At 40.8% G+C, this 22,580-nt stretch overlaps 1 protein-coding gene and 1 pseudogene across 4 annotated transcripts in view; one reads left to right on the top strand and one right to left on the bottom strand.

The window, feature by feature from the left end:
* Positions 1-2,579: 2,579 nt before the first annotated feature.
* The window catches only part of EFCAB11 (EF-hand calcium binding domain 11), a 201,222-nt gene continuing 181,221 nt past the window's right edge, over positions 2,580-22,580 (bottom strand). For 2 of the 4 annotated variants that reach the window (XM_067728200.1, XM_067728047.1), the window contains one exon: positions 2,580-2,760. In XM_067728200.1, coding sequence (XP_067584301.1) covers positions 2,595-2,760 — 166 coding nt within the window. In that variant the 3' untranslated portion in view covers positions 2,580-2,594. Of the gene's footprint in view, positions 2,761-13,810; positions 16,848-22,580 lie in introns of those variants that run through there. The other 2 variants (XR_010941139.1, XM_067728066.1) reach the window with 2 other exon arrangements.
* Positions 6,195-6,670, top strand: LOC137224296 (cytochrome c oxidase subunit NDUFA4 pseudogene; annotated as a pseudogene).

Here is a 22,580-nt window from a genome sequence, read left to right as displayed (position 1 = left end):
CATTTACCTTTCTGTTCTTGGTCACAATCACTAAACTCTTCCTAACTTCATTAAAATCTATCGCTAAAACCCCACCAGCATGTTGTCGCCTTTGTTGAAGGTGTGCATGTTCACTTCCTACCTCTCCAAGCCCAAGGCCAAGCCTTGGAGTTCTGTGTTCCCCTATTTTGCTCGGCACGGGTCCAGAGTCACACCTGCCAAACGTATCAATCTCATGGGAAATGAAAGTCTATCAAGCCAGGCAAATAGGGTCTGTACAAGATTCAACCTATTCATGGGTCCAGGCGACTTTGCAAGCTAGAGCCTCAACTTGGCAGCTGCAATGTACTTTTCTACAATGTAATTTCTCACACTCCTTTAGCTATCTGCTGTAAGGTGCACTTGGTTTTCTTTCTAGCTCTATCGTTCTACAACTTGATCCATTTTCCTGCCTCCCTGAGATATTTACGTCCTCCTGAACTCAAGGATTTCAGTACTTCAGATTTCTAAGGAAGGCAGTTTATTAGGAAACCTGTGTTTACTCAAGTATGTGGCAAGTCCCACTTGGCCAGCAAGCTAAATGTGATTCCTTGAAATTTTCTTCCAAGCATGGACTCCAGGGAGCTAAATGTAACATTTAGTCATCAACAGGATAATTTAGGTTCATTCTTTCTACTTGACTTCTAAGAAGGGATTGGAGTTCACGCTGGTAGTCTCTAGAAAATGCAGCTACCTTCCCACCCTGTAGCGGTATGTTATTATTGAAAGAGCCACCTATTTCCTGCGCTGGCTTCCTCTACGCCTTGGGACTTAGACACAGTGTCTTTTCAGACGTGCTGACTCTTTATGGCTTCGGCAATGTAATAGTGGATAAATGCCGTTGGCCGCTTACCATTTGGGATTCAACTCCACGTCTGGATCTTGTTATGCAGGCATTTTCAGAGCATTACAGCTCAGCTGTGAAAGCACTCTGGCTTAAAGCGAAAATGCAGTAGAACCTTGCTAATCTAACAGCTTAATCACACTTACCACCCCTTCACAGCAAGGACTTAATAGTAAGACTCAAAGTGAGGCTTCATGTCTTCAGAATGCACAGGAACACATTCTTCTGATGACTGTGTTATCATAAATAATCTCCAACTTTGCTTATTGAAGCAAATGAGACATTACTTTACCGCTGTGCTATCCTTTTAATGCAGCCTTCAAGGATAGCTTCAAAATGCTGGAGAACTTGACCGAGATATTCTGCCTAATGCCTTGAATTCTATCCTTCAGTACCAAGACTCTGTGAAAATGTATTGTGATCCCGGGCCATTTCGTGTCTTCAGGTGCCAGAAGACAATCTTTAGAGGAATGTTCTAAACAAGGAATGTTTGGATTTAGATATGGAAAGTCACACATATATAATTCTAATTCTTTGGCCAGAGTAGCTTAGTACATTTTCTCTCCCTTTGGGGGTGAGGGAAGCTTTCATATTCATATTGAAGTTGTTTCCAGTTATCTAAACGATTTCCATGGCATATACTAGATAAATTTGTTTTCTATTTACCTTCTCGCCATTCATAAAACAGAGAGTGTGTTTCCAAAAGAAGAGAGACTGAAAAAGTGACCTATTGTTATTTTTGAAATCTAACTGATCTCACCTAAAATTCTACTATCTCTAACCAGGAGATTACAGTTGAAAGTTTCTGTGTGTGTGTGTGTGTGTGTGTGTGTGTCCAAAATCGTTATACTCTTCTATATGAGGAAGTTTTTTACAGATTCCAGAAGACAGCCTTCAGTAACAAAGCTTAATGGAGATACAAGAGGGAAAAGTTGACGGCTCATGTTCACAAGTTCCCACGAAAATGACTACCAATCTATCCAACAAATATGTTTTCTACTGAGTATAGTGCCTGAATCTGAGTACAACACAAATACCCTGTACAGATGGATATGGCCATTTTAAGTGACTTAAAATGTCTTGATGGTTGGGGTTATAATCCAGTGTCGTGCAGGCTTCCCGTACATGGGGCTTTAGAATGCCCAGTCTCTGGTTATTTCAGAATAGGGTCTAGGTATGTGACTTGCTTTGTGGAGATCCCTTATTTTTTGGCGACAGGTTGCTCAAGACTTCCAAAGTAATTGGTATTCTCTCTTGTTACTTCATCTATTCTAGAGATGACATTTGTCAAAGATGGAAAAGACACCTCAGAGTTTTGCCCTGACTCAAGTTGTCCCAAGTGATGTCAATTCAACATCACTCCTTATAAATAAACTACTACAGACCCAATCATCAGAACCAAAGTTTCTCTTCAAGAAAAGGGTATTTTTCCATATATGCAAATTGAGCGAGATATTTCTCTTGTCAGAAACTCAGCATCATTGTATGTGGCAGGAGAAACATCAGTAGTAATCCAGTATTCCAAAGAATTCTTAGCTGATACCTTCATCTTTGAGGGAAGGAATTCCTAGGAAATCAGTGGAGAGTAACCGCTGAGGTCTGCATCTCAACTTTTCTGGGTTTCATGATCAGTATGATCTTTCCAAGTGAATTCTTGGGAGTCTACAGAAAATCTTTGCAAATTTAAAAATAATCCTTTACAAACATATGTGAAATTATGTCCCTGCCTTGCTCAAAACACTCCCCTGAGGGCTTCCCTGGTGGCACAGTGGTTGAGAGTCCACCTGCCGATGCAGGGGACACGGGTTCGTGCCCTGGTCCGGGAAGATCCCACATGCCGCGGAGCGGCTGGGCCCGTGAGCCATGGCCGCTGAGCCTGCGCGTCCGGAGCCTGTGCTCTGCAACGGGAGAGGCCGCGGCTGTGAGAGGCCTGCGTACTGCAAAAAAAAACAAAAACAAAAACAAAAACAAAAAACACTCCCCTGACTTCCCATGACATTCGGAAGAAAATTCAGTCTTCACCATGCCTCCAGGTTTCCTCATGGCTGGCCTCTGCTTGAATCTCTGGCATCCTTGCCCTCCCTCATGGGTTCTGTTCACCATGGCCTCCTTGATATTCCAGCCTCCAGCCTCGAGCCTGTGCACCCACTGTCCCCCTGCCAGAAGTGCTCTTCCCCCAGATGACTCACCCTACACCTGTGACTCGTTCCCTCATTTGGTCTCTGCTCAGATGTCTCCCCTCCTCAGAGAGGACCTCCCTGAACCCCCGTTATGGGCTGAATTGTGTCCTCCCAGAATTCATATTGAAGCCCTAGCCCTCAGCATCTCAGAATGTGACTATATTCATCAATAAGGCCTTTAAAGAGGTGATTAAGTTAAAAAGGGTTTGTAAGGGTAGCCCTAATTCGATATGACTGGTGTCCTAATAAGAATAAGAGATTAGCACAGACAAAGACACACAGAGATGACCAAGTGAACACACAGTGAGAAGATGGCCATCTGTAAGCCAAGGAGAGAGGCCTCAGAAGAAACCAAAACTGCTGGCACCTTGACCTTGGACTTCTAACCTCTAGAACTGTGAGAAAACACGTTTCTGTTGTTTAAGCCGCTCTATCTGTGATATTGTGTTACGGCCACCAAGCTAATACACTCCCCCAATCTAAGGGCCCTTCCCTGACTACTCTCCCCCATTCTGTGGTTTACATCTCTTCCTAGCCCTTGAGAGTACGAACTTATTTATTTATTTCATTTCATTTTTTTCTTTTCCATTATGGTTTATCACAAGGTATTGAATATAGTTCCCTGTGCTATACAGTAGGACCTTGTTGTTGATACTTTTTAAAATTGAGATTTAATTGACATTATATCAGTTTCAGGTGTACAATGTAATGATTTGATATATATATATATATACACACTGTGAAATGGCCACCACAACAAGTCTAGTTAACATTCACCATTGCACATAGTTACAATTTTTTTCTTGTGCTGAGAACTTTGAAGGTCTATTTACTTTCTTAGCAACTTTCAGATGTACAATACAGTATTACTAACTACAGTCACCGTGCAGTATGTTACATCCCCAGGACTTATTTATTTTATAACTGGAAGTTTGTACCTTTTGACCACCTTCACACGTGGTAGGTGTTCAGTAAATATTTGCTTAATGAATTAATAAATATATTAAATAATGCACAGTAGTCTAGCTCTACAATAACTCTACTAGGAGCTCTGAGCCGTGTATGAATACAGATATTAAGGTCTTATGTTTAAATCAAATGAAGCAACTTATTCCCTAAATGTATAGAAACTTGGATTGAAATGATTATAATCCTGGCAGGCACCTCGGAAATGACACTGAAATGAAACTAAGAACTAGAAAGTTACTAAGTGGAAGCTGTGAATATGATATCAAATTCAAGAACATAAACGGTTTTTCTTTCTGCTTTCTGGTCATTATACTATATTTGGAATAGTTAGGAAAAAACACACAACAAAGAAGCTAATGTTCTAAAAGGCAGAGATACTTGAAAGTCTTTGAACACCTCACCAGAAATAATTTAACCCAATAAGATTAAAATTCCAGATCAAAGGTAGCAAAAATACAGAAAGGGAAGAAAGACAGTTGTAAGACCTCCCATTCCCACACACGTTTACCACCACGCCAATAATTAGTAGACGTGGGGTTCCCATAGCAAATAATTTCCATTTCCACCACCTGTAAGAAATAGCATTACATCAATGTTCTCGGAAACATAGCTGGTCTCCATCACTCATGATCTGATTGGTCTAGGAACAGATAAACAATAGAGAAAAAATAATGATACACAAGGATGAATCTTTACCATCATATAATCAATCAGCAAACATGTATTGACTACCTGCTACTATTTGAAATTCTATCCATGGTGTCATAGGAAAATCCAACATTATATTCAAAAGCTTCACGTGATTTATGTAGTCAAGCAAACCTACATTAAATGGATATTAAGTCCCTCGCTGGAATGTAAGCCAGGGCCATGACACCGATTCACCTCTGTATTTCAAGATCCTTACACCTAGTTAGGGCTGCAATAATATTTGTTGAATGAATAAATGAATATCAAAATAGAAGTAAAAATACGGCAGTGGCTCCGTTTCTTGAGTGACCCATGAGTCATGAATTCAAAACTGTTAGAATCTTTAAAAGGACTTTGGTCAGCAAGCTTTGTAGGGAAAAAGCAGGCTACTGGACATCCAATCCAAAGACAAAGATTCCCTACACTCAACCTTGTGGTCAAATATCATCCAGTGTCTACCACTGACTGCTTTGCTGGCAGTGGCAACGAATGTCTGTTATTTTGGTCTGTCCTGCATGGACTCCCTCCTTCTTTGAATACCGACATCTCAATTTGCCTTTCTCAGCCTTGATTCACACAGTTTAGGTGGAGCCAAACCCTCTCCCCACCCAGTGAAGATGGGCAATTGGCTCAGGTCAGGCCAAGCCAAGGTTGCCTTCCACTTGACCACAGTGATGGGTTTAGGGATATTAGGTGACTCAAGACAGGTCCACAAGACTCAAGGCCAGATTCATGCTGGGACTTCAGAGGGAAAAGCCTTGTCTTTTTACCAAACTCTAGACTTTATTTATTTATCTTCGTTTCTGTGCGCCACTTTCTCAAGTTGCGGCGAGAGGGGGCTACTCTTCATTGTGGTGCGCGGGCTTCTCAATGCTGTGGATTCTCTTGCTGCGGAGCATGGGCTCTAGGCACGCGGGCTTCAGTAGCTGTGGCGCACAGGCTTAGCTGCTCTGCGGCATGTGAGATCTTCCTGGACCAGGGCTCGAACCCGTGTCCCCTGCATTGGCAGGCGGATTCTTAACCACTGCGCCACCAGGGAAGTCCCAAACTCTAGACTTTTAGATGTAGGTGTGATGCTAGTCAGTTTAACCATGTTAGCAGAGAGGTAGGCAACTCTAGAGGTGGAGAAAGTGTGTGTGTGTGTGTGTGTGTGTGTGTGTGTGTATGCACGCGCGCGCTCATGCCTGGGTGTTCACACGCTTGGGCATGGTGGGGGGAGAGGAGAAAGAGAGAGAGAGCGCGTGAGAGAGCATGCAAGCCACCATTTAGTCACTTGGATACAGCCGTGCCTGAAACTGGATACACATCACCGATATATTCCCATAGTGCTTCAGCAAATTTGAGTTGGTTTCCCGGGCTCTCTAGCAAAATAACTTGAATAATACAACAACACAGAGCAAGCCTCAAACTAGTCTGCTTCTCAGTGGAACATCCCATGGTGAAAGCAGTTGTCAAGAAAAAGGAATACGGTAGACTGTTTAGTCCCAGGCCTTGAAAGTTTGTTGTTCTCTCCGTCTGGACTCGAGGCTTCTGTCGCAACCATGCTTCTCCAGATCATCATTCAGGCCAAGAGGCATCCTAGCTTGATCCCTATCTTCATATTTACTGGAGTGGGAGGTACTGGAGCAGCGCTGTATGTCTCGCACCTGGCGTTGTTCAATCCAGATGTCAGTTGGAACAGAAAGGATAACCCAGAACCCTGGAACAAACTGGGTCCCAATGATCAGTACAAGTTCTATTCAGTGAATGCAGATTACAGCAAACTGAAGAGAGAAGGTCCAGACTTCTAAATGAAATGTTTCACTATAAAACTGCTTAGAATGAAGTTCTTCCAGAAGCCACCTGCACAATTTTCCACTTAACCAGGAAATATTTCCCCTCTAAATGCACGAAATCATGTTGGTGTATTGTGCTGGGGTTTACACTGATTAATAAATAGTCTGAAACTTGAAAAAAGACAAAAGAAAAAGGACTACAAATTTATGGACAAGCATGGAACTGGGAAAGTTACCTCCCCCCTCTGCGCCCAAGTTTCTGCATCTGTGAAATGGGGATAATAATGAAACCTCCCTCGCGGCATTATTGTGATTAAATAAGTCAATAAGAAAAGTGTTATATGAAAGTATCCCAAATGTTGGTACGATTGGTACTATTATTAGTTATTGTTACTATTATTGTTATTTCCGTCGTAAAAATGATTATATCAATGCTAGAGTTCTATTGCTCTATGTGAAGGCTCTACCCTGGAGTCATATTTGAATTGTTACCAAGTTGAATTAACTACCCATAGGGTCTATTATTGGATACATTGAGCATTTATTCAATCATTCAGAAAGGAAATCCCAGCCAAAAACAAAAAAGAAAGAAAGAATTACAAAGGAACTTCCCTGGCAGTCCAGTGGTTAAGATGCACTTCCAGTGTAGGGGGAGCGAGTTCAATCCCTGGTCGGGGAACTAAGATCCCACATGCTGCTGGGCTCCCCAAAAAAGGAAGTCCACATCCAAGTCTGGGATCTGGCCTGACTCCTGAATCCACAGGGAGCACCTGTGGGCAAATAGGAGACCCCTGGAGGACAGGGTCCTTATCACTACAAGAGCCTGTGGCTCCATCTGCGCCTGTGGAATCAGGCAAACTTCCCTTCTCTGTGGAATCCAGGAGGGAAACAAGTATTTTTAAGGGAACGGAGGGAAAAGGATAATGGTAGCTTTAGCTTGAATCTGAGGCTGCTGTAAGAGAGAATAACAGTGTTGGTAATTTCTCCTTCCTGTTTAAGCACTTTGGTGAAGTGCCTTCCCCTAAATTAAACTGGGAAGTAAGAAAAGACTAGTTCACATGCCAGCATACAGACCCACAGGCCCACTTGGCTGCAGATTTCTAGCACACGGGAGTTGTCTTAGAGGAGAACTGGGGAACTGGGCCAGACTGCAATAGCAGAACTTCCCTCCACTGCGGGAAAAAAAGAAAAAAGAAAACGAACTTCAGTCATCTCAGTCAAAAATGTACTGAGGTTGGGCTTCCCTGGTGGCGCAGTGGTTGAGAGTCCGCTTGCCGATGCAGGGGACACGGGTGCGTGCCCCGGTCCGGGAGGATCCCACATGCCGCGGAGCGGCTGGCCCCGTGAGCCATGGCCGCTGAGCCTGCGCGTCCGGAGCCTGTGCTCTGCAACGGGAGAGGCCACGACAGTGAGAGGCCCGCGTACCGCAAAAAATAAATTAAAAATAAAAATGTACTGAGGTTTTCTTCCCAAATCCTTTATCTTTCTTCTCAGTCTCTTTTTCCTCCTTCTCCTCCGCCTCCTCTTTTTAAGAAAAACTGTGGTAACATATACATATATGTTATATGTTATACATATATGTATATGTATACATATATGTTAAAAACTGTGGTAACATATACCATATCCATAATGTTAAAGTGTGCCGTTCAGTGGCACTGAGTACTTTCACATTGTGCAACCGTCCGCATCATGCATCTCCAGAACTTTCTCATCATCCCACCCTGAAACTCTGTCGACATTAAACACCAGCTCTCCATTTCCCCTCCCCCTAGCCTCTGGTATCCACTATTCTACTTTCTGTTTCTATGAATTTGACTGCTCTAGGTCTCTGATATGAGTGGAATCACACTGTATCTGTAGTTTTGTAACTGGATTATTTCACCTAGCTTAATGTTTTCAATGTTCATGTTGTGGCATGAGCCTGAATTTCCTTCTTTTTTAAGACTGGATAATGTTCCATTGTATGTACCACATTTTGTTTATCTATTTATCTGTTTACGGACACTTACATTGCTTGCACCTTTTGACTCTTGTGAATAATGCTCCTATGAACATGGGTGTACAAATATACATGTTCCAGTACCTGATTTCAATTCCTTTGGCTATATGCCCAGAAGTGGAATTGCTAGATCATGGGGTAAATCTACGTTTAATTATTTGAGGAACCATCATACTGTTTTCCTTAGCAGTTATACTGTTTTCTATTCCCACTAGCTATGCACCATGGTTCAATTTCTCCACTTCTTCACCAGTATTTGTTATTTTCTGTTTTTCTTTTTTAAAAAAATAATGGCCGTATTAATGGGTGTGAAGTGGTATCTCATTATGGTTTTGATTTGAATTTCCCTAGTGATCAGTGATGTTGAGCATCTTTTCATGTGTTTAGTGACTTTTTGTATATCTTCTTTGATGGAATGTCTATATATTCAAGTCCTTTGCTCGTTTTTTAATTGAGTTATTTGGTATTGTTGAGTTGTAAGAGTTCTTTATATATTTTGAATACGAATCCCTTATTAGATATATGATTCACAAATATTTTATCCTGTTTCCTGGGTTGGCTTTTCACTCTGTTGATAATGTCCTTTCATGCACAGAAGTTTTAAATTTTGACGTAGACCAATTTATCTGTTTTTTCTTTTGTTACCTATGCTTTAGGTGTCATATCCACAAAATCATCACCAAATCCAACGTCATGAACTTTTTTCTTTATGTTTTCTTTGAAGAGTTTTATACCTTTGACTCATGTTTAGGTTTCTGATCCATTTTGAGTTAATTTTTGTATATGGTGTAAGGTCCAACTTCATTTTTTGGCATGTGAATATCCAGTTTTCCTGTCACCATTTGTGGAAAAAAAAAAACAACCCACAATGTTTAGTTTTGAAAACACTCATAACTGTGAGGTGTAAGATCTTTTCTCACTTCTTTTAGTGTTTGCTTTGTGTATGTGAAGCTCTGTGAATAGCTATATACTCATGTAGAACTGTTATGTTTTTTAATGAATGATCCTTTATCATTGTGAATTGTTCCTCTTTTTCTCTGGTTATATTCTTTATCCTGAAGTTCACCTTGTCTGATATTAATATAGACACTCAGCTTTCTTATTATTAATGTTTGTATAGTATATCTTTTTCCATTCCTTTATATTTAAATTAGATCTCTTGTAGGCAATGTTCCATTGGGTTTTACTCTCTTATCCAGTTTGACTTTTAATTAAAGTATTTTTATTTAATGTAGTTTGTGATATGGTGGGAGCTAAGTCCAACCTTACTATTTTATTTTCTACTTGGTTATTTGTATTTTTTCCTCTTTTCATGCTATCTTTTAGATTATTTTTAGATTCTATTTTCTCTCTATTGGCTTATTATCAGTATCTACTTGCCTTATTGTTTTGATGGAGTATAGAGTTCACAATAAGCACCTTTAACATCACAGTCTACTCTCAAATCGTAATATACCACTAATATGTACCCTAAGAACCACACAATAGCTGTACTTCCATTTCTCCCTTGGGGTCATTTAAACAATTGTTGTCATTCACTTTACTTCTACATATATAATAACCCCCACAATACATTGCTATTATTTTTTTCCTTAAATGGTCAATTCTTTTTAAAAGAAAATTTTAAATTAGGGGGACACTTATTTTGTATTTATATACACATTCACCACTTCAGTGTTCTTCCCTTCGTGTAGAGCCAAGCTTCCAACTGGTATCATTTTTCCTTCAGCCTGAAATGTTTCCTTTAACATTTCTTATGGTGTAGGTTTCCCGGATAAAAAGCCTTGTTTTGCTTCCATTTTGAAGATTATTTTTTCTAGATATAGAATTCTACTTTAACCTTTTTTTCCCCCTTCCATCTCTATAAGAACACATTTTCCTTGTCTTCTAGCTAGCATTGTTCCTGACAAGAAGTCTGTGAGCATTCTCGTCTTTGCTCCGTATATGTAATATGTCTCTCTTTCTGGCTCCTTTTAGTAACTCTTTTATCCCTTGTTTTCAGTAACTTGTGATGTGTTTTTATTTGTATATTTTCTGCTTGGGATTCATTGAGCCTCTTGAATCTATACATTTATAGTTTTCCTTAAACTTGGGAAAATTTTGGCCATTATTTCTTCAAATAGCATTTCTGTCCCCCCTTTTCTGGTACTCCCATTTTATATATGTTAGACCACTTAATCTTGTCCCACAGGTCACTAAAGCTCTTTTCATTTTTTTCAGACTCTTTTTCTTCTCTGTGTTTCAGCCTAGATAGTTTCCTTTGTGATTTCTTCAAGTTCACTGATCTTTTTTTTTCTATAGTGTCCAATCTCTTGTAAAACTTGTCCAGTGAATTCTTCACTTCATTTGGTTCCATTGAAATTCCATTCATTTCTTTTTTTATAGTTTGTATTTCTCTCCTCAGTATGATCATGTTTTCCTTTGATTTCTTAAACATATTAATATGAGCTATTTTAAAGTTTTTGTTTGATGATTCCATTATTGCTATCATTTCTGGGTCTGTTTCTTATGATTAATTTTTCTCCTGATTATGAATCATACCATCTTGCTTCTTTGAATGTTTAGTAACTTTTGACTGTGATTTAAAATTTTTTTAATTAATTAATTAATTAATTTATTTTTGGCTGCGTTGGGTCTTCAGTGCTGCATGTGGGCTTTCTCTAGTTGCAGCGAGCACGGGCTACTCTTTGTTGCAGTCCGCGGGCTTCTCATTGCAGTGGCTTCTCTTGTTGGGGAGCATGGGCTCTAGGCACAGGCTTCAGTAGTTGTGGCTCGAGGGGTCTAGAGTGCAGGCTTAGTAGTTTTGGCTCAGGGGCTTCGTTGCTTCGCGGCATGTGGGATCTTCCTGGACCAGGGCTTGAACCCGTGTCCCCTGCATTGGCAGGTAGATTCTTAACCACTGCACCACTAGGGAAGCCCCTTGATGTGATTTTAAATTTCACATTGTTTTGTGTCTGGCTTTTGTTGTCTTTCTTTAGAGTATTGATGTTTATTTTGACAAGCATTAATTTACTTATGGACTAGCTTAATTTTTTTTATTTTCAAGCTTTGTTAGGTCGAATCTAGAACATCCATTGTTTTAGGGCTAATTTATCTCTACTACTATGGCCTAACTGTTCTGAGGTCTCTAGTAAATGCCTCAGTGGTTGTAATAAGCAAAATAATGGCCTCCCCAAATGTCCACATCCTAATTCCTGGAACCTGGGAATAATTAAGTTAAATGACAAAGGGGAAATAGGGTTTAAGAATTAAGTTTTGCTAATCAGCTGACTTTAAATTAGGGAGATTATCCTGGGTTATCTAGGTGGGCTCAAGGGTCTTTAAAAGCTGAAGAGGGAGGCAGAAGAGAGAACCAGAGAGACAGAGTGTGAGAAGGACGCAGTTCAATGTTGTTGACTTTGAAGACAGAGGAAAGAGGCCATGAGTCAAAAAACAGTGGGTGGTTCCTAGGAGGGAAAAAATGCAAAGAAACCGATTCTTCCCCAGATCCTCCAGAAAGGAATGCATCATACCCGCATTTGGGTCTTACCCCAGTGAGATCCGTGTCAGACTTCTGGTCTACAGAACTGTAAGTTAATACATTTGTGTTGTTTTAAACCACTACACTGAGAGTAATTTGTTACAGCAGCCGCAGAAAACCAAGGCAGTGGTCAGTGAGATTTTTCCACGCTGACTGGGTGGAACTCAACTGTCTTCCAGATAACTGTGAATGCTGAGAACGTTTCTGTTTATGGCTCCCTCGTGCTTCTTTCACCTTGTTTTGTTTCCCTTCCCTCAGGGATTATAGTCCTGCTGTCCAACATCTGAAAATAATTGTATCACATATTTTATCCTGTTGTCTAGTTGTTTATGGCAGGAAGGGAACAAATAGTACTGGTTATTCCAACATGGCTAGAGGCAGAATATAATGTGTGCAACTTTGCATATTGAGAAACAAAATTATATAGCATGACTTTTTTTTTTAACATCTTTATTGGAGTATAATTGCTTTACAATGGTATGTTAGTTCCTGCTTTATAACAAAGTGAATCAGCTATACATATACATATGTTCCCATATCTCTTCCCTCTTGCGTCTCCCTCCCTCCCACCCTCCCTATTCCACCCCTCTAGTGTATATATGTCCATGTCACTCTCTTACTTCATCCCAGCTTACCCTTCCCCCTTCCCGTGTCCTCAAGTCCATTCTCTAGCTCTGCGTCTTTATTCCTGTCCTGACCCTAGGTTCTTCAGAACCTTTTTTTGTTTTTGGATTCCATATATATGTGTTAGCATACAGTATTTGTTTTTCTCTTTCTGACTTACTTCACTCTATATGACAGATTCTAGGTCCAGCCAGCTGACTACAGATAACTCAACATCGTTTCATTTTATGGCTGAGTAATATTCCATTGTATATATGTGCTATATCTTCTTTATCCATTCATCTGTCGATGGACACTTAGGTTGCTTCCATAACATGACTTTTTTAAAAAAAACCTCCTTAAGTGTAGAACTGAAGACCCAGCTCAGTCTTATGGTCAAATTAAAGCACGGCCCTCTTTTGGTCTTGGCAGCCACTGCTGATGACAAGATGAACTTTGTATGTCTTCACATGGTCTTCCCTTTGTGTGTGCCTGTAATCTAACCTCTTCTTTAAGAACACGAGTTATATTGGATTGGTGCCCACCTTAGTAACCTCATTTTAACTTTTAGTCACCTCTTTAAAGACCCTATCTCCAAATATAGTCACATTTTGAGGTCCTGGGGGTTGGGGCTTCCACATATGAATTTGGGAGGAGGTGGCCACGTCCAACACGTAACAGTGCTTTCCCATGCTTAAAGTTACTGTTTCCAAAAAGACTGGAAATCTTTTCTTCCTCTGTTTCTATGGCCCATTGACTGTTCTTTATTAGTTAATGGCAGCGGGAATATTTAATGAGGTCAACTTGATTTGCTGGACAGGGTACCAGAATATGGTCAAGATACAATTCCTTCCCTCAAGGGGCTCTCTGCTTGTGGTGGAATTATACTTTGGAAATATTAAAATATTAACTGATTTTTTTTTTTTGTCCTTAGTACTTTCTTCTACCGACTGACCCACAAACAAATTTCTATACACCCTGGACTCTCACATAAGCTTCTTTATCCTCACATACCTATAAGCAGCATGAAAATGCTGAGTCTTGGACCAATGGAGGGAAGCCCTACAGTCAAGAATGAGTGAAAAATCCCCAGTTAACTGACAATGAAATTCCAAACAGAAACGAGAATGCCTGCATCCAATGATGATATTGAAGACCAGATGCCCATCCCCACAACCTAAAACTTAGATGGAACTCCAAAAGAAATTAGGAAAACCCCCAATGAACTAGAATTCCTTTTCTGCTAAGTCAGAAGCATGGAAACTCAAGAAAGGAATTGAATAAAGAAAGTCACATTTCTTGTACCTGAAATCAATACCTATGATATTGTCTATTTGGGAAAGGAAGACATTTCCATAAGAAGAGAAGCATTGACACTGGCTAGTAGATACAGAGAGTAAACAAGCTGTGTAGCAGACACTTTCTATAGCAGCTCAAGGCCTTTGAAGCCTGTGGAGGTGGAGAGGATATCACGAATGGCCAGTGACCTTCTTGAATATTAACTGACCATTCTGGTTAAGGCAGGGGTCCCCAATCCCCGGGCTGTGGACCCATAGTGGTCCTCGGCCTGTTAGGAATCAGGCCGCACAGCAGGAAATGAGTGGCAGCTGCTGCTCCCCATTGCTCCCCATCTATCACATTACTGCCTGAACCATCCCCTCCCCATCTGTGGAAAAACTGTTTTCCACAAAACCGGTCCCTGGTGCCAAAAAGGTTGGGGACCACTGGGTTAAGGTGAGGCACTGTGCCTAACAAGCTGGGTACTATAATAAGCAAACCCCAAATTTATTTATTTTTCATTAATTTTTATTGGAGTATAGTTGCTTTAAAATGTTGTGTTAGTTTCTTCTGTGCAGCAAAGTGAATCAGTTATACCTATACATATATCCACTCTTTTTTATATTTCCTTCCCATTTAGGTCACCACAGAGCACTGAGTAGAGTTCCCTGTGCTATACAGTATGTTCTCCTTAGTTATCTATTTTATACATAGTAGTGTATATATGTCAATCCCAATCTCCCAATTCATCCCACCTCCCCTTCCCCCCTTTGTAACTGTAAGTTTTTTCTCTACATCTGTGACTCTATTTCTGCTTTGCAAATAAGTTCATCTGTACCATTTTTCTAGATTCCACATATAAGCGATGTTATATGATATTTGTTTTTCTCTTTCTGACTAACTTCACCCTGTATGACAATCTCTAGGTCCATCCACATCTCTGCAAATAGCACTATTTTGTCCCTTTTTATAGCTGAGTAATATTCCACTGTATATATTACCACATCTTCTTTATCCATTCCTCTGTCAATGGACATTTAGGCTGCTTCCATGTCCTGGCTATTGTAAATAGGTGCATGCATCCTTTGGAATTCTAAGCAAACCTCAAATTTAAAAGTTTAACCACAATAGTTTACTCCTTGCATGTGTAACAGTTTGACAGTGGTGATCCTGGTTGCTTCCTCCACACAGTCATTCAGGGACCCAGGATGCTAGGTCTCCCCAGCGCAAGGCGGAACATTGTAACAACAATACAGAGAATTCCTAATGAAAGGAATCATCACAGTTCCCATTCATCGAGTGCTTCCTGAGGGCCAGGCACTGTGCTGAGACTCACCATTCCGTCCTCACAACAACACTCTGTGAAGAAGCCAGGGCTTGGAAAGGCTCACGCCCAATTTTGCCCAACCACAAGCCAGATTCTTAATCATTCCACTCTACATCAGCTTCTTGATTTATGCTGATATTGCATTCCTGAGGAGTGACAGTTAATTCAAAAACATGTAGAGCAAAAATGAATTTTCTCACCAGAAATGAAGGGAAAGAAATGCAAGAGAAATGCTCTAGTAGACTGCAAAAGATTCCAGTCATGTAAATGTTTTTGCTATATTGCATTAATATGAACAGTAAATAAGCAGTTTATGGGGAAAGTTGAATATATTAAAATTTATTCATGGAATAACAAGAAAAAAATAGCCACTGACTAATGAAGAACTGGCCAATATAGCCTGCAAATGTGAGTATGCAAGTCTCCATTTTCTACATTATGAGAATTTTAATGTGTGAAGTCTCTCATCACATTACTGGCGTTCCCAGCCAAACAATGCTGTTACTCTTGGTGGCCCTGCTTACATTTTTTCTTAGCGTTTTCATCAGAGAGAAGCATACAGCCAAAGCCTATGACAATACTAATTAATAATAATAATAGTCAAGAGCAAACACTCACTGAGCACTATGTGCAGACACTATTCTAAACACATGCATTGATTCATTTAGCCTTCATGTTCACCCACTAGGATAGGTTCTTTTATTATCTCCATTTTACAGATAAGAACACTGAGGCACTGGGAGATTAACTTCCTATGATGGTTGCTTTTATGTGTCAACTTGGCTGGGCCATGGTGCCCAGATATTTGGTCAAACATTATTCTGGATGTTTCTATGAGAGTGTTTTTGGATGAGATTTACATTTAAAGCAGTGGACTTTGAGCCAAGCAGATTGCCCTCAATAATGCTGGGCGGGCCTCATCCAATCAGCTGAAGGCCTGAAAAGAACGAAAAGCTAACCTCTCTCTAAGCAAGAAGAAATTCTACCAGCAGACTGCCTGTGGACTCCATCTGCAGCACTGGCCCTTCCTGGTTCACTAACAGACTGCCTTTGGATTTGAAGTGCAACTCTTTCCTGTGTCTCCAGCCTGTTGGCCTCCCCCATCAGATTCTGGACTTGCCAACCCTCCACAATCACATAAGTCAATTGCTTAAAATAAATCTCTTTCTACATATGTATCACATCCTACTGGTTCTGTTTCTGTGGAGAACCCCAACTAATACACTTGCCTAAAGTTATATACCCAGTAAATGGCAGAACTGGCTTTCAATCCTGCAGTCTGGTGCCGAAATCCATAGTCTTGATGGGAACTGTCCTGTTAGCCCTTGTCAGTGCACCTGGTAACCTCTATTCTTATGTTAGTTGCTTTTTCCCCACTTCTTCAAATTAAATGACCATATTGGTTAAGATAATGCAAATTGCCTAAGAAGCTAGCTGCCATAATAAACAAACCCCAAATTTCAGAGGCCAACCACAATATACATTTGCTTCTTACATCTACCTGTAGCCATTTGACAGGGGCCATCCTGGTTGCTAGGTGACCTTCCTTCACACACTCATTCAAGGGACCCAGCGGCTTGAGGCTCTGCCATCTTCAACAGGTAGGGTCCAAGGTCACCCTGGGGCTTGACTCCACTCCAGCTAGCCAGAAGGGGAAAGGAACATGGTAGATCATGCATGAGAACTTTTATAATCACTATCGCTAAGGAATTTTTTGTTAAAACAATTTGGCAAGCAGTTTAAATTGTGTTATTCTGAAATTATTTTATGTGCATGTGTGTTGCTCATTCATTGTTCTTTTTCTTTTTTTTTTTTTTTTGCGGTACGCGGGCCTCTCACTGTTGTGGCCTCTCCCGTTGCGGAGCATAGGCTCCGGACGCGCAGGCTTAGTGGCCATGGCTCACGGGCCCAGCCACTCCGCGGCATGTGGGATCTTCCCGGACCGGGACATAAACCCATGTCCCCTGCATCGGCAGGCGGACCCTCAACCACTGTGCCACCAGGGAAGCCCCATTTTCTTTTTTTCTTTTTTTTTTTTATTGTTCATTTTAAAGAATGTAATTCTTTAAGATGACATTTAAAAGCACATTTTAAAGTTGCTCATTTTATTTCAAACTCCTTAAGTTAACAGGGTGTAAAATGAGAGGTAGGTGCATTTCTTAATGAATCAACCAAATTGACTAGAAGGGTTGTTTATATAGAGGATATTATGAGAGAAGGTTTGAGGTAAAGTTGGGACAATATTATGGAGGGCCTTGAATGCCAGGCTAGGCGGCTTGGACCTTTTCCTTTGAGAGATCTCAAATTCTTGCTCTTTCTCCTCTGAACTAACAGCCCTTATTCTCTACACTAACTAATCATAGGTGATGTTCACCACCACACTTGAGTGTGATAATATTTACCTCATCATTTGTTTGTTTCTCATTGCCTCTCCTCCCTCCACACCCATTGCCTGGATAAACTGTATGCATCTCAAGGGCAGGACCGTGACTTACACTCTTATTAATGCTGCACAAGCCTAGCAGAGCATCTCATATGTGAAGTTAAGGACTACATTCTGTTGAAATTCAAGAGATGTCCCTGCACCTTCAAATATCCCACAAATTGGTGAATGTAACTATGCATCTAATTTTCTCCCAAAATGCAATATATTCTAACTGAAAAATATGAATGATGTCTTGAGGCTTCTGATGACTTTATAAACTACCACGTTCCGGTTGGGGCTCTCACCAAAATGACTTACCCAATTATGCTCCCTGGCTCGGGGATTGCATCCTTTAACTGTTTTCACATCATAAAGCCAAGCTGCCGTCACATTTGGCATTCTCTTCTTTGAAATGTCTATTATTAGGTGGGGAATCTCTATTTCTCAGGCCTCTTTATTTTCCTTTCACTTCTATCACTAAGACTAGCAGTCAGCTGATATTTTTTTAGCACTTTTTTGGGGGAGCAAAGCATTTAAAAAAAATTACATCAAAAATTTATTGCATAAGGAATGACCAGTAGAGAACAAAATCCTATTTGTGCTGGTAGTCAGCTAGGATCACTCACTAGCTGAGAAACTCGCTCCCACCCACGAGCCTGGGACTCAAATTCATGGCTCAGCAAAATTATACATGACCGTACCTCATGGATCTGGGATTCACAAATAATCAAAACCACGTGTGCTGACTCTAGAGATGGTAAGTATCTAGGATATAATAGCAAATGTGACAATAGCATTGATACCACTAGTTACCAAGCTGTGTGACTGTGTGTGTGTCAAACTGGATATGTGTCTGTATGAATACATTTGCATACAAACGTGAGTGTGGGCATGTGTGTATTTTCAAGTTCTTCATTGCTACATAACAAGCTACCTCAAACAGTGGCTTGAAACAATAACCATCATTTCTTCACCCACTCAGTTCTGGGACTGACTGAGCTCAGCTGGGTGATTCTCACTTGGGGTGGCTCCACAGCTGCAATTAGCCTGTGAGTGGAGCTGAAATCATCTCAAAGACCTCTTCACACACATATCTGGGGCTTGGACTGGGAAAACCCAAAAGATCTGGGAGTTAGGGCTGGAAGATAGGCAGCTCCTTGGGCATCTCTATCTCTATTTGGTTTCTCCACGTGGTCATTCTAGTATGGTGGCCTCAGTGTAGCTGGACTTTTACATGGCAGCTCAGCACTCCAAAAGCATGGGTTCAAGGAGAGAGAGACAGAGACAGAAACAGAGAGAAACTGTAGCAAGATGGGTGCTATGCTCTTACAGAATCCCATGCACATAATCATGTACGTCTTATTGCCTTTGCCACCTTCCATTGATTAGGAGCTTGTCACAAGCTCCGCCCACACTTGTGGGGAGGGGAGTGACACAAAGGTATGAATACCAGGAGGGAGGGATCATGGGGTCCCCCTAAAGGCTGTCTGCCACATGTAATGAAATTAAGCAGTGTGTTCCAAATCACATAGCTAGTAAGCCCCACACATAGGATTTGACCCCCGGTGGTCTGATTCCAGAGTCCCCATTCTCAATTATCATACTAGAGGGACATGTGGTGTGAGTGCATATTTTCAGCTGTCATAATCCTCTTTTTAAATGAATACATTCTCCTGTGCATCCTCAGTTAGTCAGAAACTAAGCTGACAGAATCATGCTTCTGAGTCTGCAAAGTTGAAGACCAGCCCCCAGGACAGGACATGGTAACTTCATGCAGGTAATGCCACACCCATCAATGAGGCTTCCTTGCTGATACCTTCAGGTCATAACTATATACCTAATATATTTGTATAAACAGAGGAAGATAGCTTGTCAGAAGACCATACATTTCCTTGGAACATCTTCAGGCCAGATGGCACGTGGGCAGGAACAAACAGCTAATGTTGCAATGGAAGCAACTGGGGGAAAGTCCTGTAGATGCTGGGCCTTCAGCCTTGGGAAGGACTCCAGCAGCAGCTGATTCTCTACCATACAACGGGCTGAAAAAAACACATCTCTGTAAAAATAAAGAAAAGCCTAACTGAGTGCAGCTGCCATCCTCCCAATAATTAGATTCGGAGGATTATGCTGAGATGAATGGAAGATATCATATGGTCACTGCTAGAAATATTTGCCATCTTTGTCTAACTGCACTACCGGATACTAGAGTTCTTAGCAGACCCACATATGTTTGTTTTTAATTAAAATGTGCTGAATGAACCGTTAGCTACACTGAAATAATGAAGAAAAGCAACACAAGACAAATCGGCTAATTGACAACTCCAAACATTCTATTTTATACCCTTCAGTTATGTTAATGGAGAGTTCCAATATGTTCTAGTTGAAATAATAATTACACAGCACAGTTACATAATAACCTAACAGGTAGATAAAAATGTTATAAATAACTACAGCAGCAAAACCCACAAATGGGTCAAAGGATCACAAATTCATTTACTCAAGTCTTTCTTCCAACAAGTACATATTGAGTGCATACTGCTTATTATGTGTCAGGCTCTCATAGGTTAACGCTTATGATGAAATATTCCTAGTGTTTTCAAATACACATTTTTGTTTAAGACAGCACGTTCTGTGAGTATCGAGGTGCTACTCAGGGTACCTCTCCAACCACATGATGAAACAAAACAGCAAGCAACTCTTGAAAAGGAGAGACCATAATTTTAAGACATTTCAAAAGCTAGTTTATATGAAGGCAGAGAATCTGGCCAAGATCTTGACAAATTACATTTTATTCAGTGCACAAGAAACTAGCACAGCTGCCTGAAGGAAAATGTGTCCTGGGATAGTGTACACAGAGCAAGGCCAAAGGGCAGCCGTATTCCAAGTAGACCGTAAACAGGGGATTGATCGGAAGCCTTTCCAAAGATCATGGCAGAATTTCAGCTGTGCGATAACCAGAATTCTGGCCAAAATTGGGAGTGATGGAAACCGTCACATATCTTTGGATATTTTGTGGAGATTAATCCCTTGGCTGGGTCGTCTCTGATGAACGAAGGAGAATAATTCAGAGTCAGTCACAGAACACTCTTGCTCTTAACTGGAGGGGCAGGATATCAATGAGGTAAATTAACTCCAGGGCATTTAGAGTTTATTTACAACTAAACTGCAAAGCCGCCATCTCATCCATATTCAATCAGAGAAAATTGTGGCTCATCAAAGACAAGATATGAGCCAAATTTGGGGCGAGGCGAAGGGTGACATCATCTGAAAGGGCTGGAAATGAAGTGCAAATTTGAATATCATCTGTATATAAGTGATAATTAAAGCTGTGAGACGCGATGTGCGCCAACAGAGAAAGTTAATACAAATGAGGAAAACAGTGTCCCAAGCTACGTGGTACTTCTGAAATGGAGATTTTTTAAAAAATAAGGTAGTGGGGACAAGATTTTCTTTCCTCTTGAATGATCTCAAGACAAATGCAGGTCACTTGTGAGAAAGACGCTCATCTACTTGCAGAGAGTCACTCAATCACTTGATAAAGTAGTTTTCCTGTAAGATTTACATTCCAAGGAAATAAGTTACTTCATTTAGTTTAAGGAAGACCATTCCCTCCCCCCAAATAGATCATTTTGGTAAATAATAACAATGAGAATCACCCATTGAAGCTGACATTTGCTTGTCCTTTTCAAGTTCAGTATTATATTTGGGCAGGAAACACAAGTTGCTTTATCTGGGTGTTAGGTGATTTCATTCATGCAATGAAGAAATAGTTTCTCTTTTCCTAGCTCTGTCTGAACACTGTAACAGTAGCATAACTAAAGGAAATGAAACATGAGTCAAATGGAATGGAGACTAGTTCATAAGGAATTATTCATTACAAAAATGGCAGCTTTTGCCCTAATCACCCCTCTAGAGATCTATGACTTAGGGCTCTCTTTTTCTCTCTCTCTCTCTCTCTTCTTTTTCTTTTCTTTTCTTTTTTTTTTTTGGACTACCAGCTCTCCAGGTCATAGTATCTTCCAAACAACCTGTTCCTCAGTAGCATGGGCTGAGTGTGGAGTGACCCTCACCCTGAGTAATGGGTGTTATGGGCTGAATTGCATCCCCCCACAATTCCTATGTTAAAGTCCTAACTCCCAGTACCTCAGAACAGGACCGTACCTGAAGACAGGGTCTTTAAAGAGGTAATTAACTAAAATGAGGTCATCAGGGTGGGCTGTAATCCAATATATGACTGGTATCCTTATAAGAAGAGGAAATTTGGACACAGACACACACATAGGGATGACCATGTGAAGACACAGGGAGAAGGCGGTCATCTACAAGCCAAGGAGAGAGGCCTCAGAGGAAACCAACCCTGCCGACACCCTGACTTCAGACTTCTAGTCTCCAGAGTTGTGAGAAAATACATTTCTGTTGTTTAAGCCTCCCCAGACCATGGTACTTTGTTATGGCAGCCTGAGCTGACCAGTACAATGGGACAAAAGAAGTAGGGCCAAGGATACGATGTACTTTCCATGGAAGAGCCTTACCCTGAACCTTTTCTCTCATTCTAATAGACCTACGTCATAGACTTGTTTGTTCTGTCATCATGAGCAACAACAAAAACAAAATTTATTTTACTTCTCTGAGCTTGAGTCTCCTCGTTTCAAAACTGGGATGAAAAGTCTCAAATTATTGCTCTGGAAGTAGATTTTCTTTTTTTTTTTTCTTTATACATTTATTTATTTATTTAGTTTTGGCTGCATTGGGGCTTTGTTGCTGTGTGCAGGTTTTCTCTAGTTGCGGTGAGCGGGGGCTACTCTTCATTGCAGTGCGTGGGCTTCTCATTGTGGTGGCTTCTCTTGTTGCGGAGCATGGGTTCTAGGCACGCGGGCTTCAGTAGTTGTGGTGTGTAGGCTCAGTAGTTGTGGCTCACGGGCTCAGTTGCTCCGCGGCATGTGGGATCT

Source organism: Pseudorca crassidens, chromosome 1 (genome assembly GCF_039906515.1).
Source record: "Pseudorca crassidens isolate mPseCra1 chromosome 1, mPseCra1.hap1, whole genome shotgun sequence".
In the NCBI taxonomy this organism is placed as follows: domain Eukaryota; kingdom Metazoa; phylum Chordata; class Mammalia; order Artiodactyla; family Delphinidae; genus Pseudorca; species Pseudorca crassidens.
Note: the sequence above shows the minus strand (reverse complement) of the source record. Positions and strands in the feature narration are given on the sequence as shown.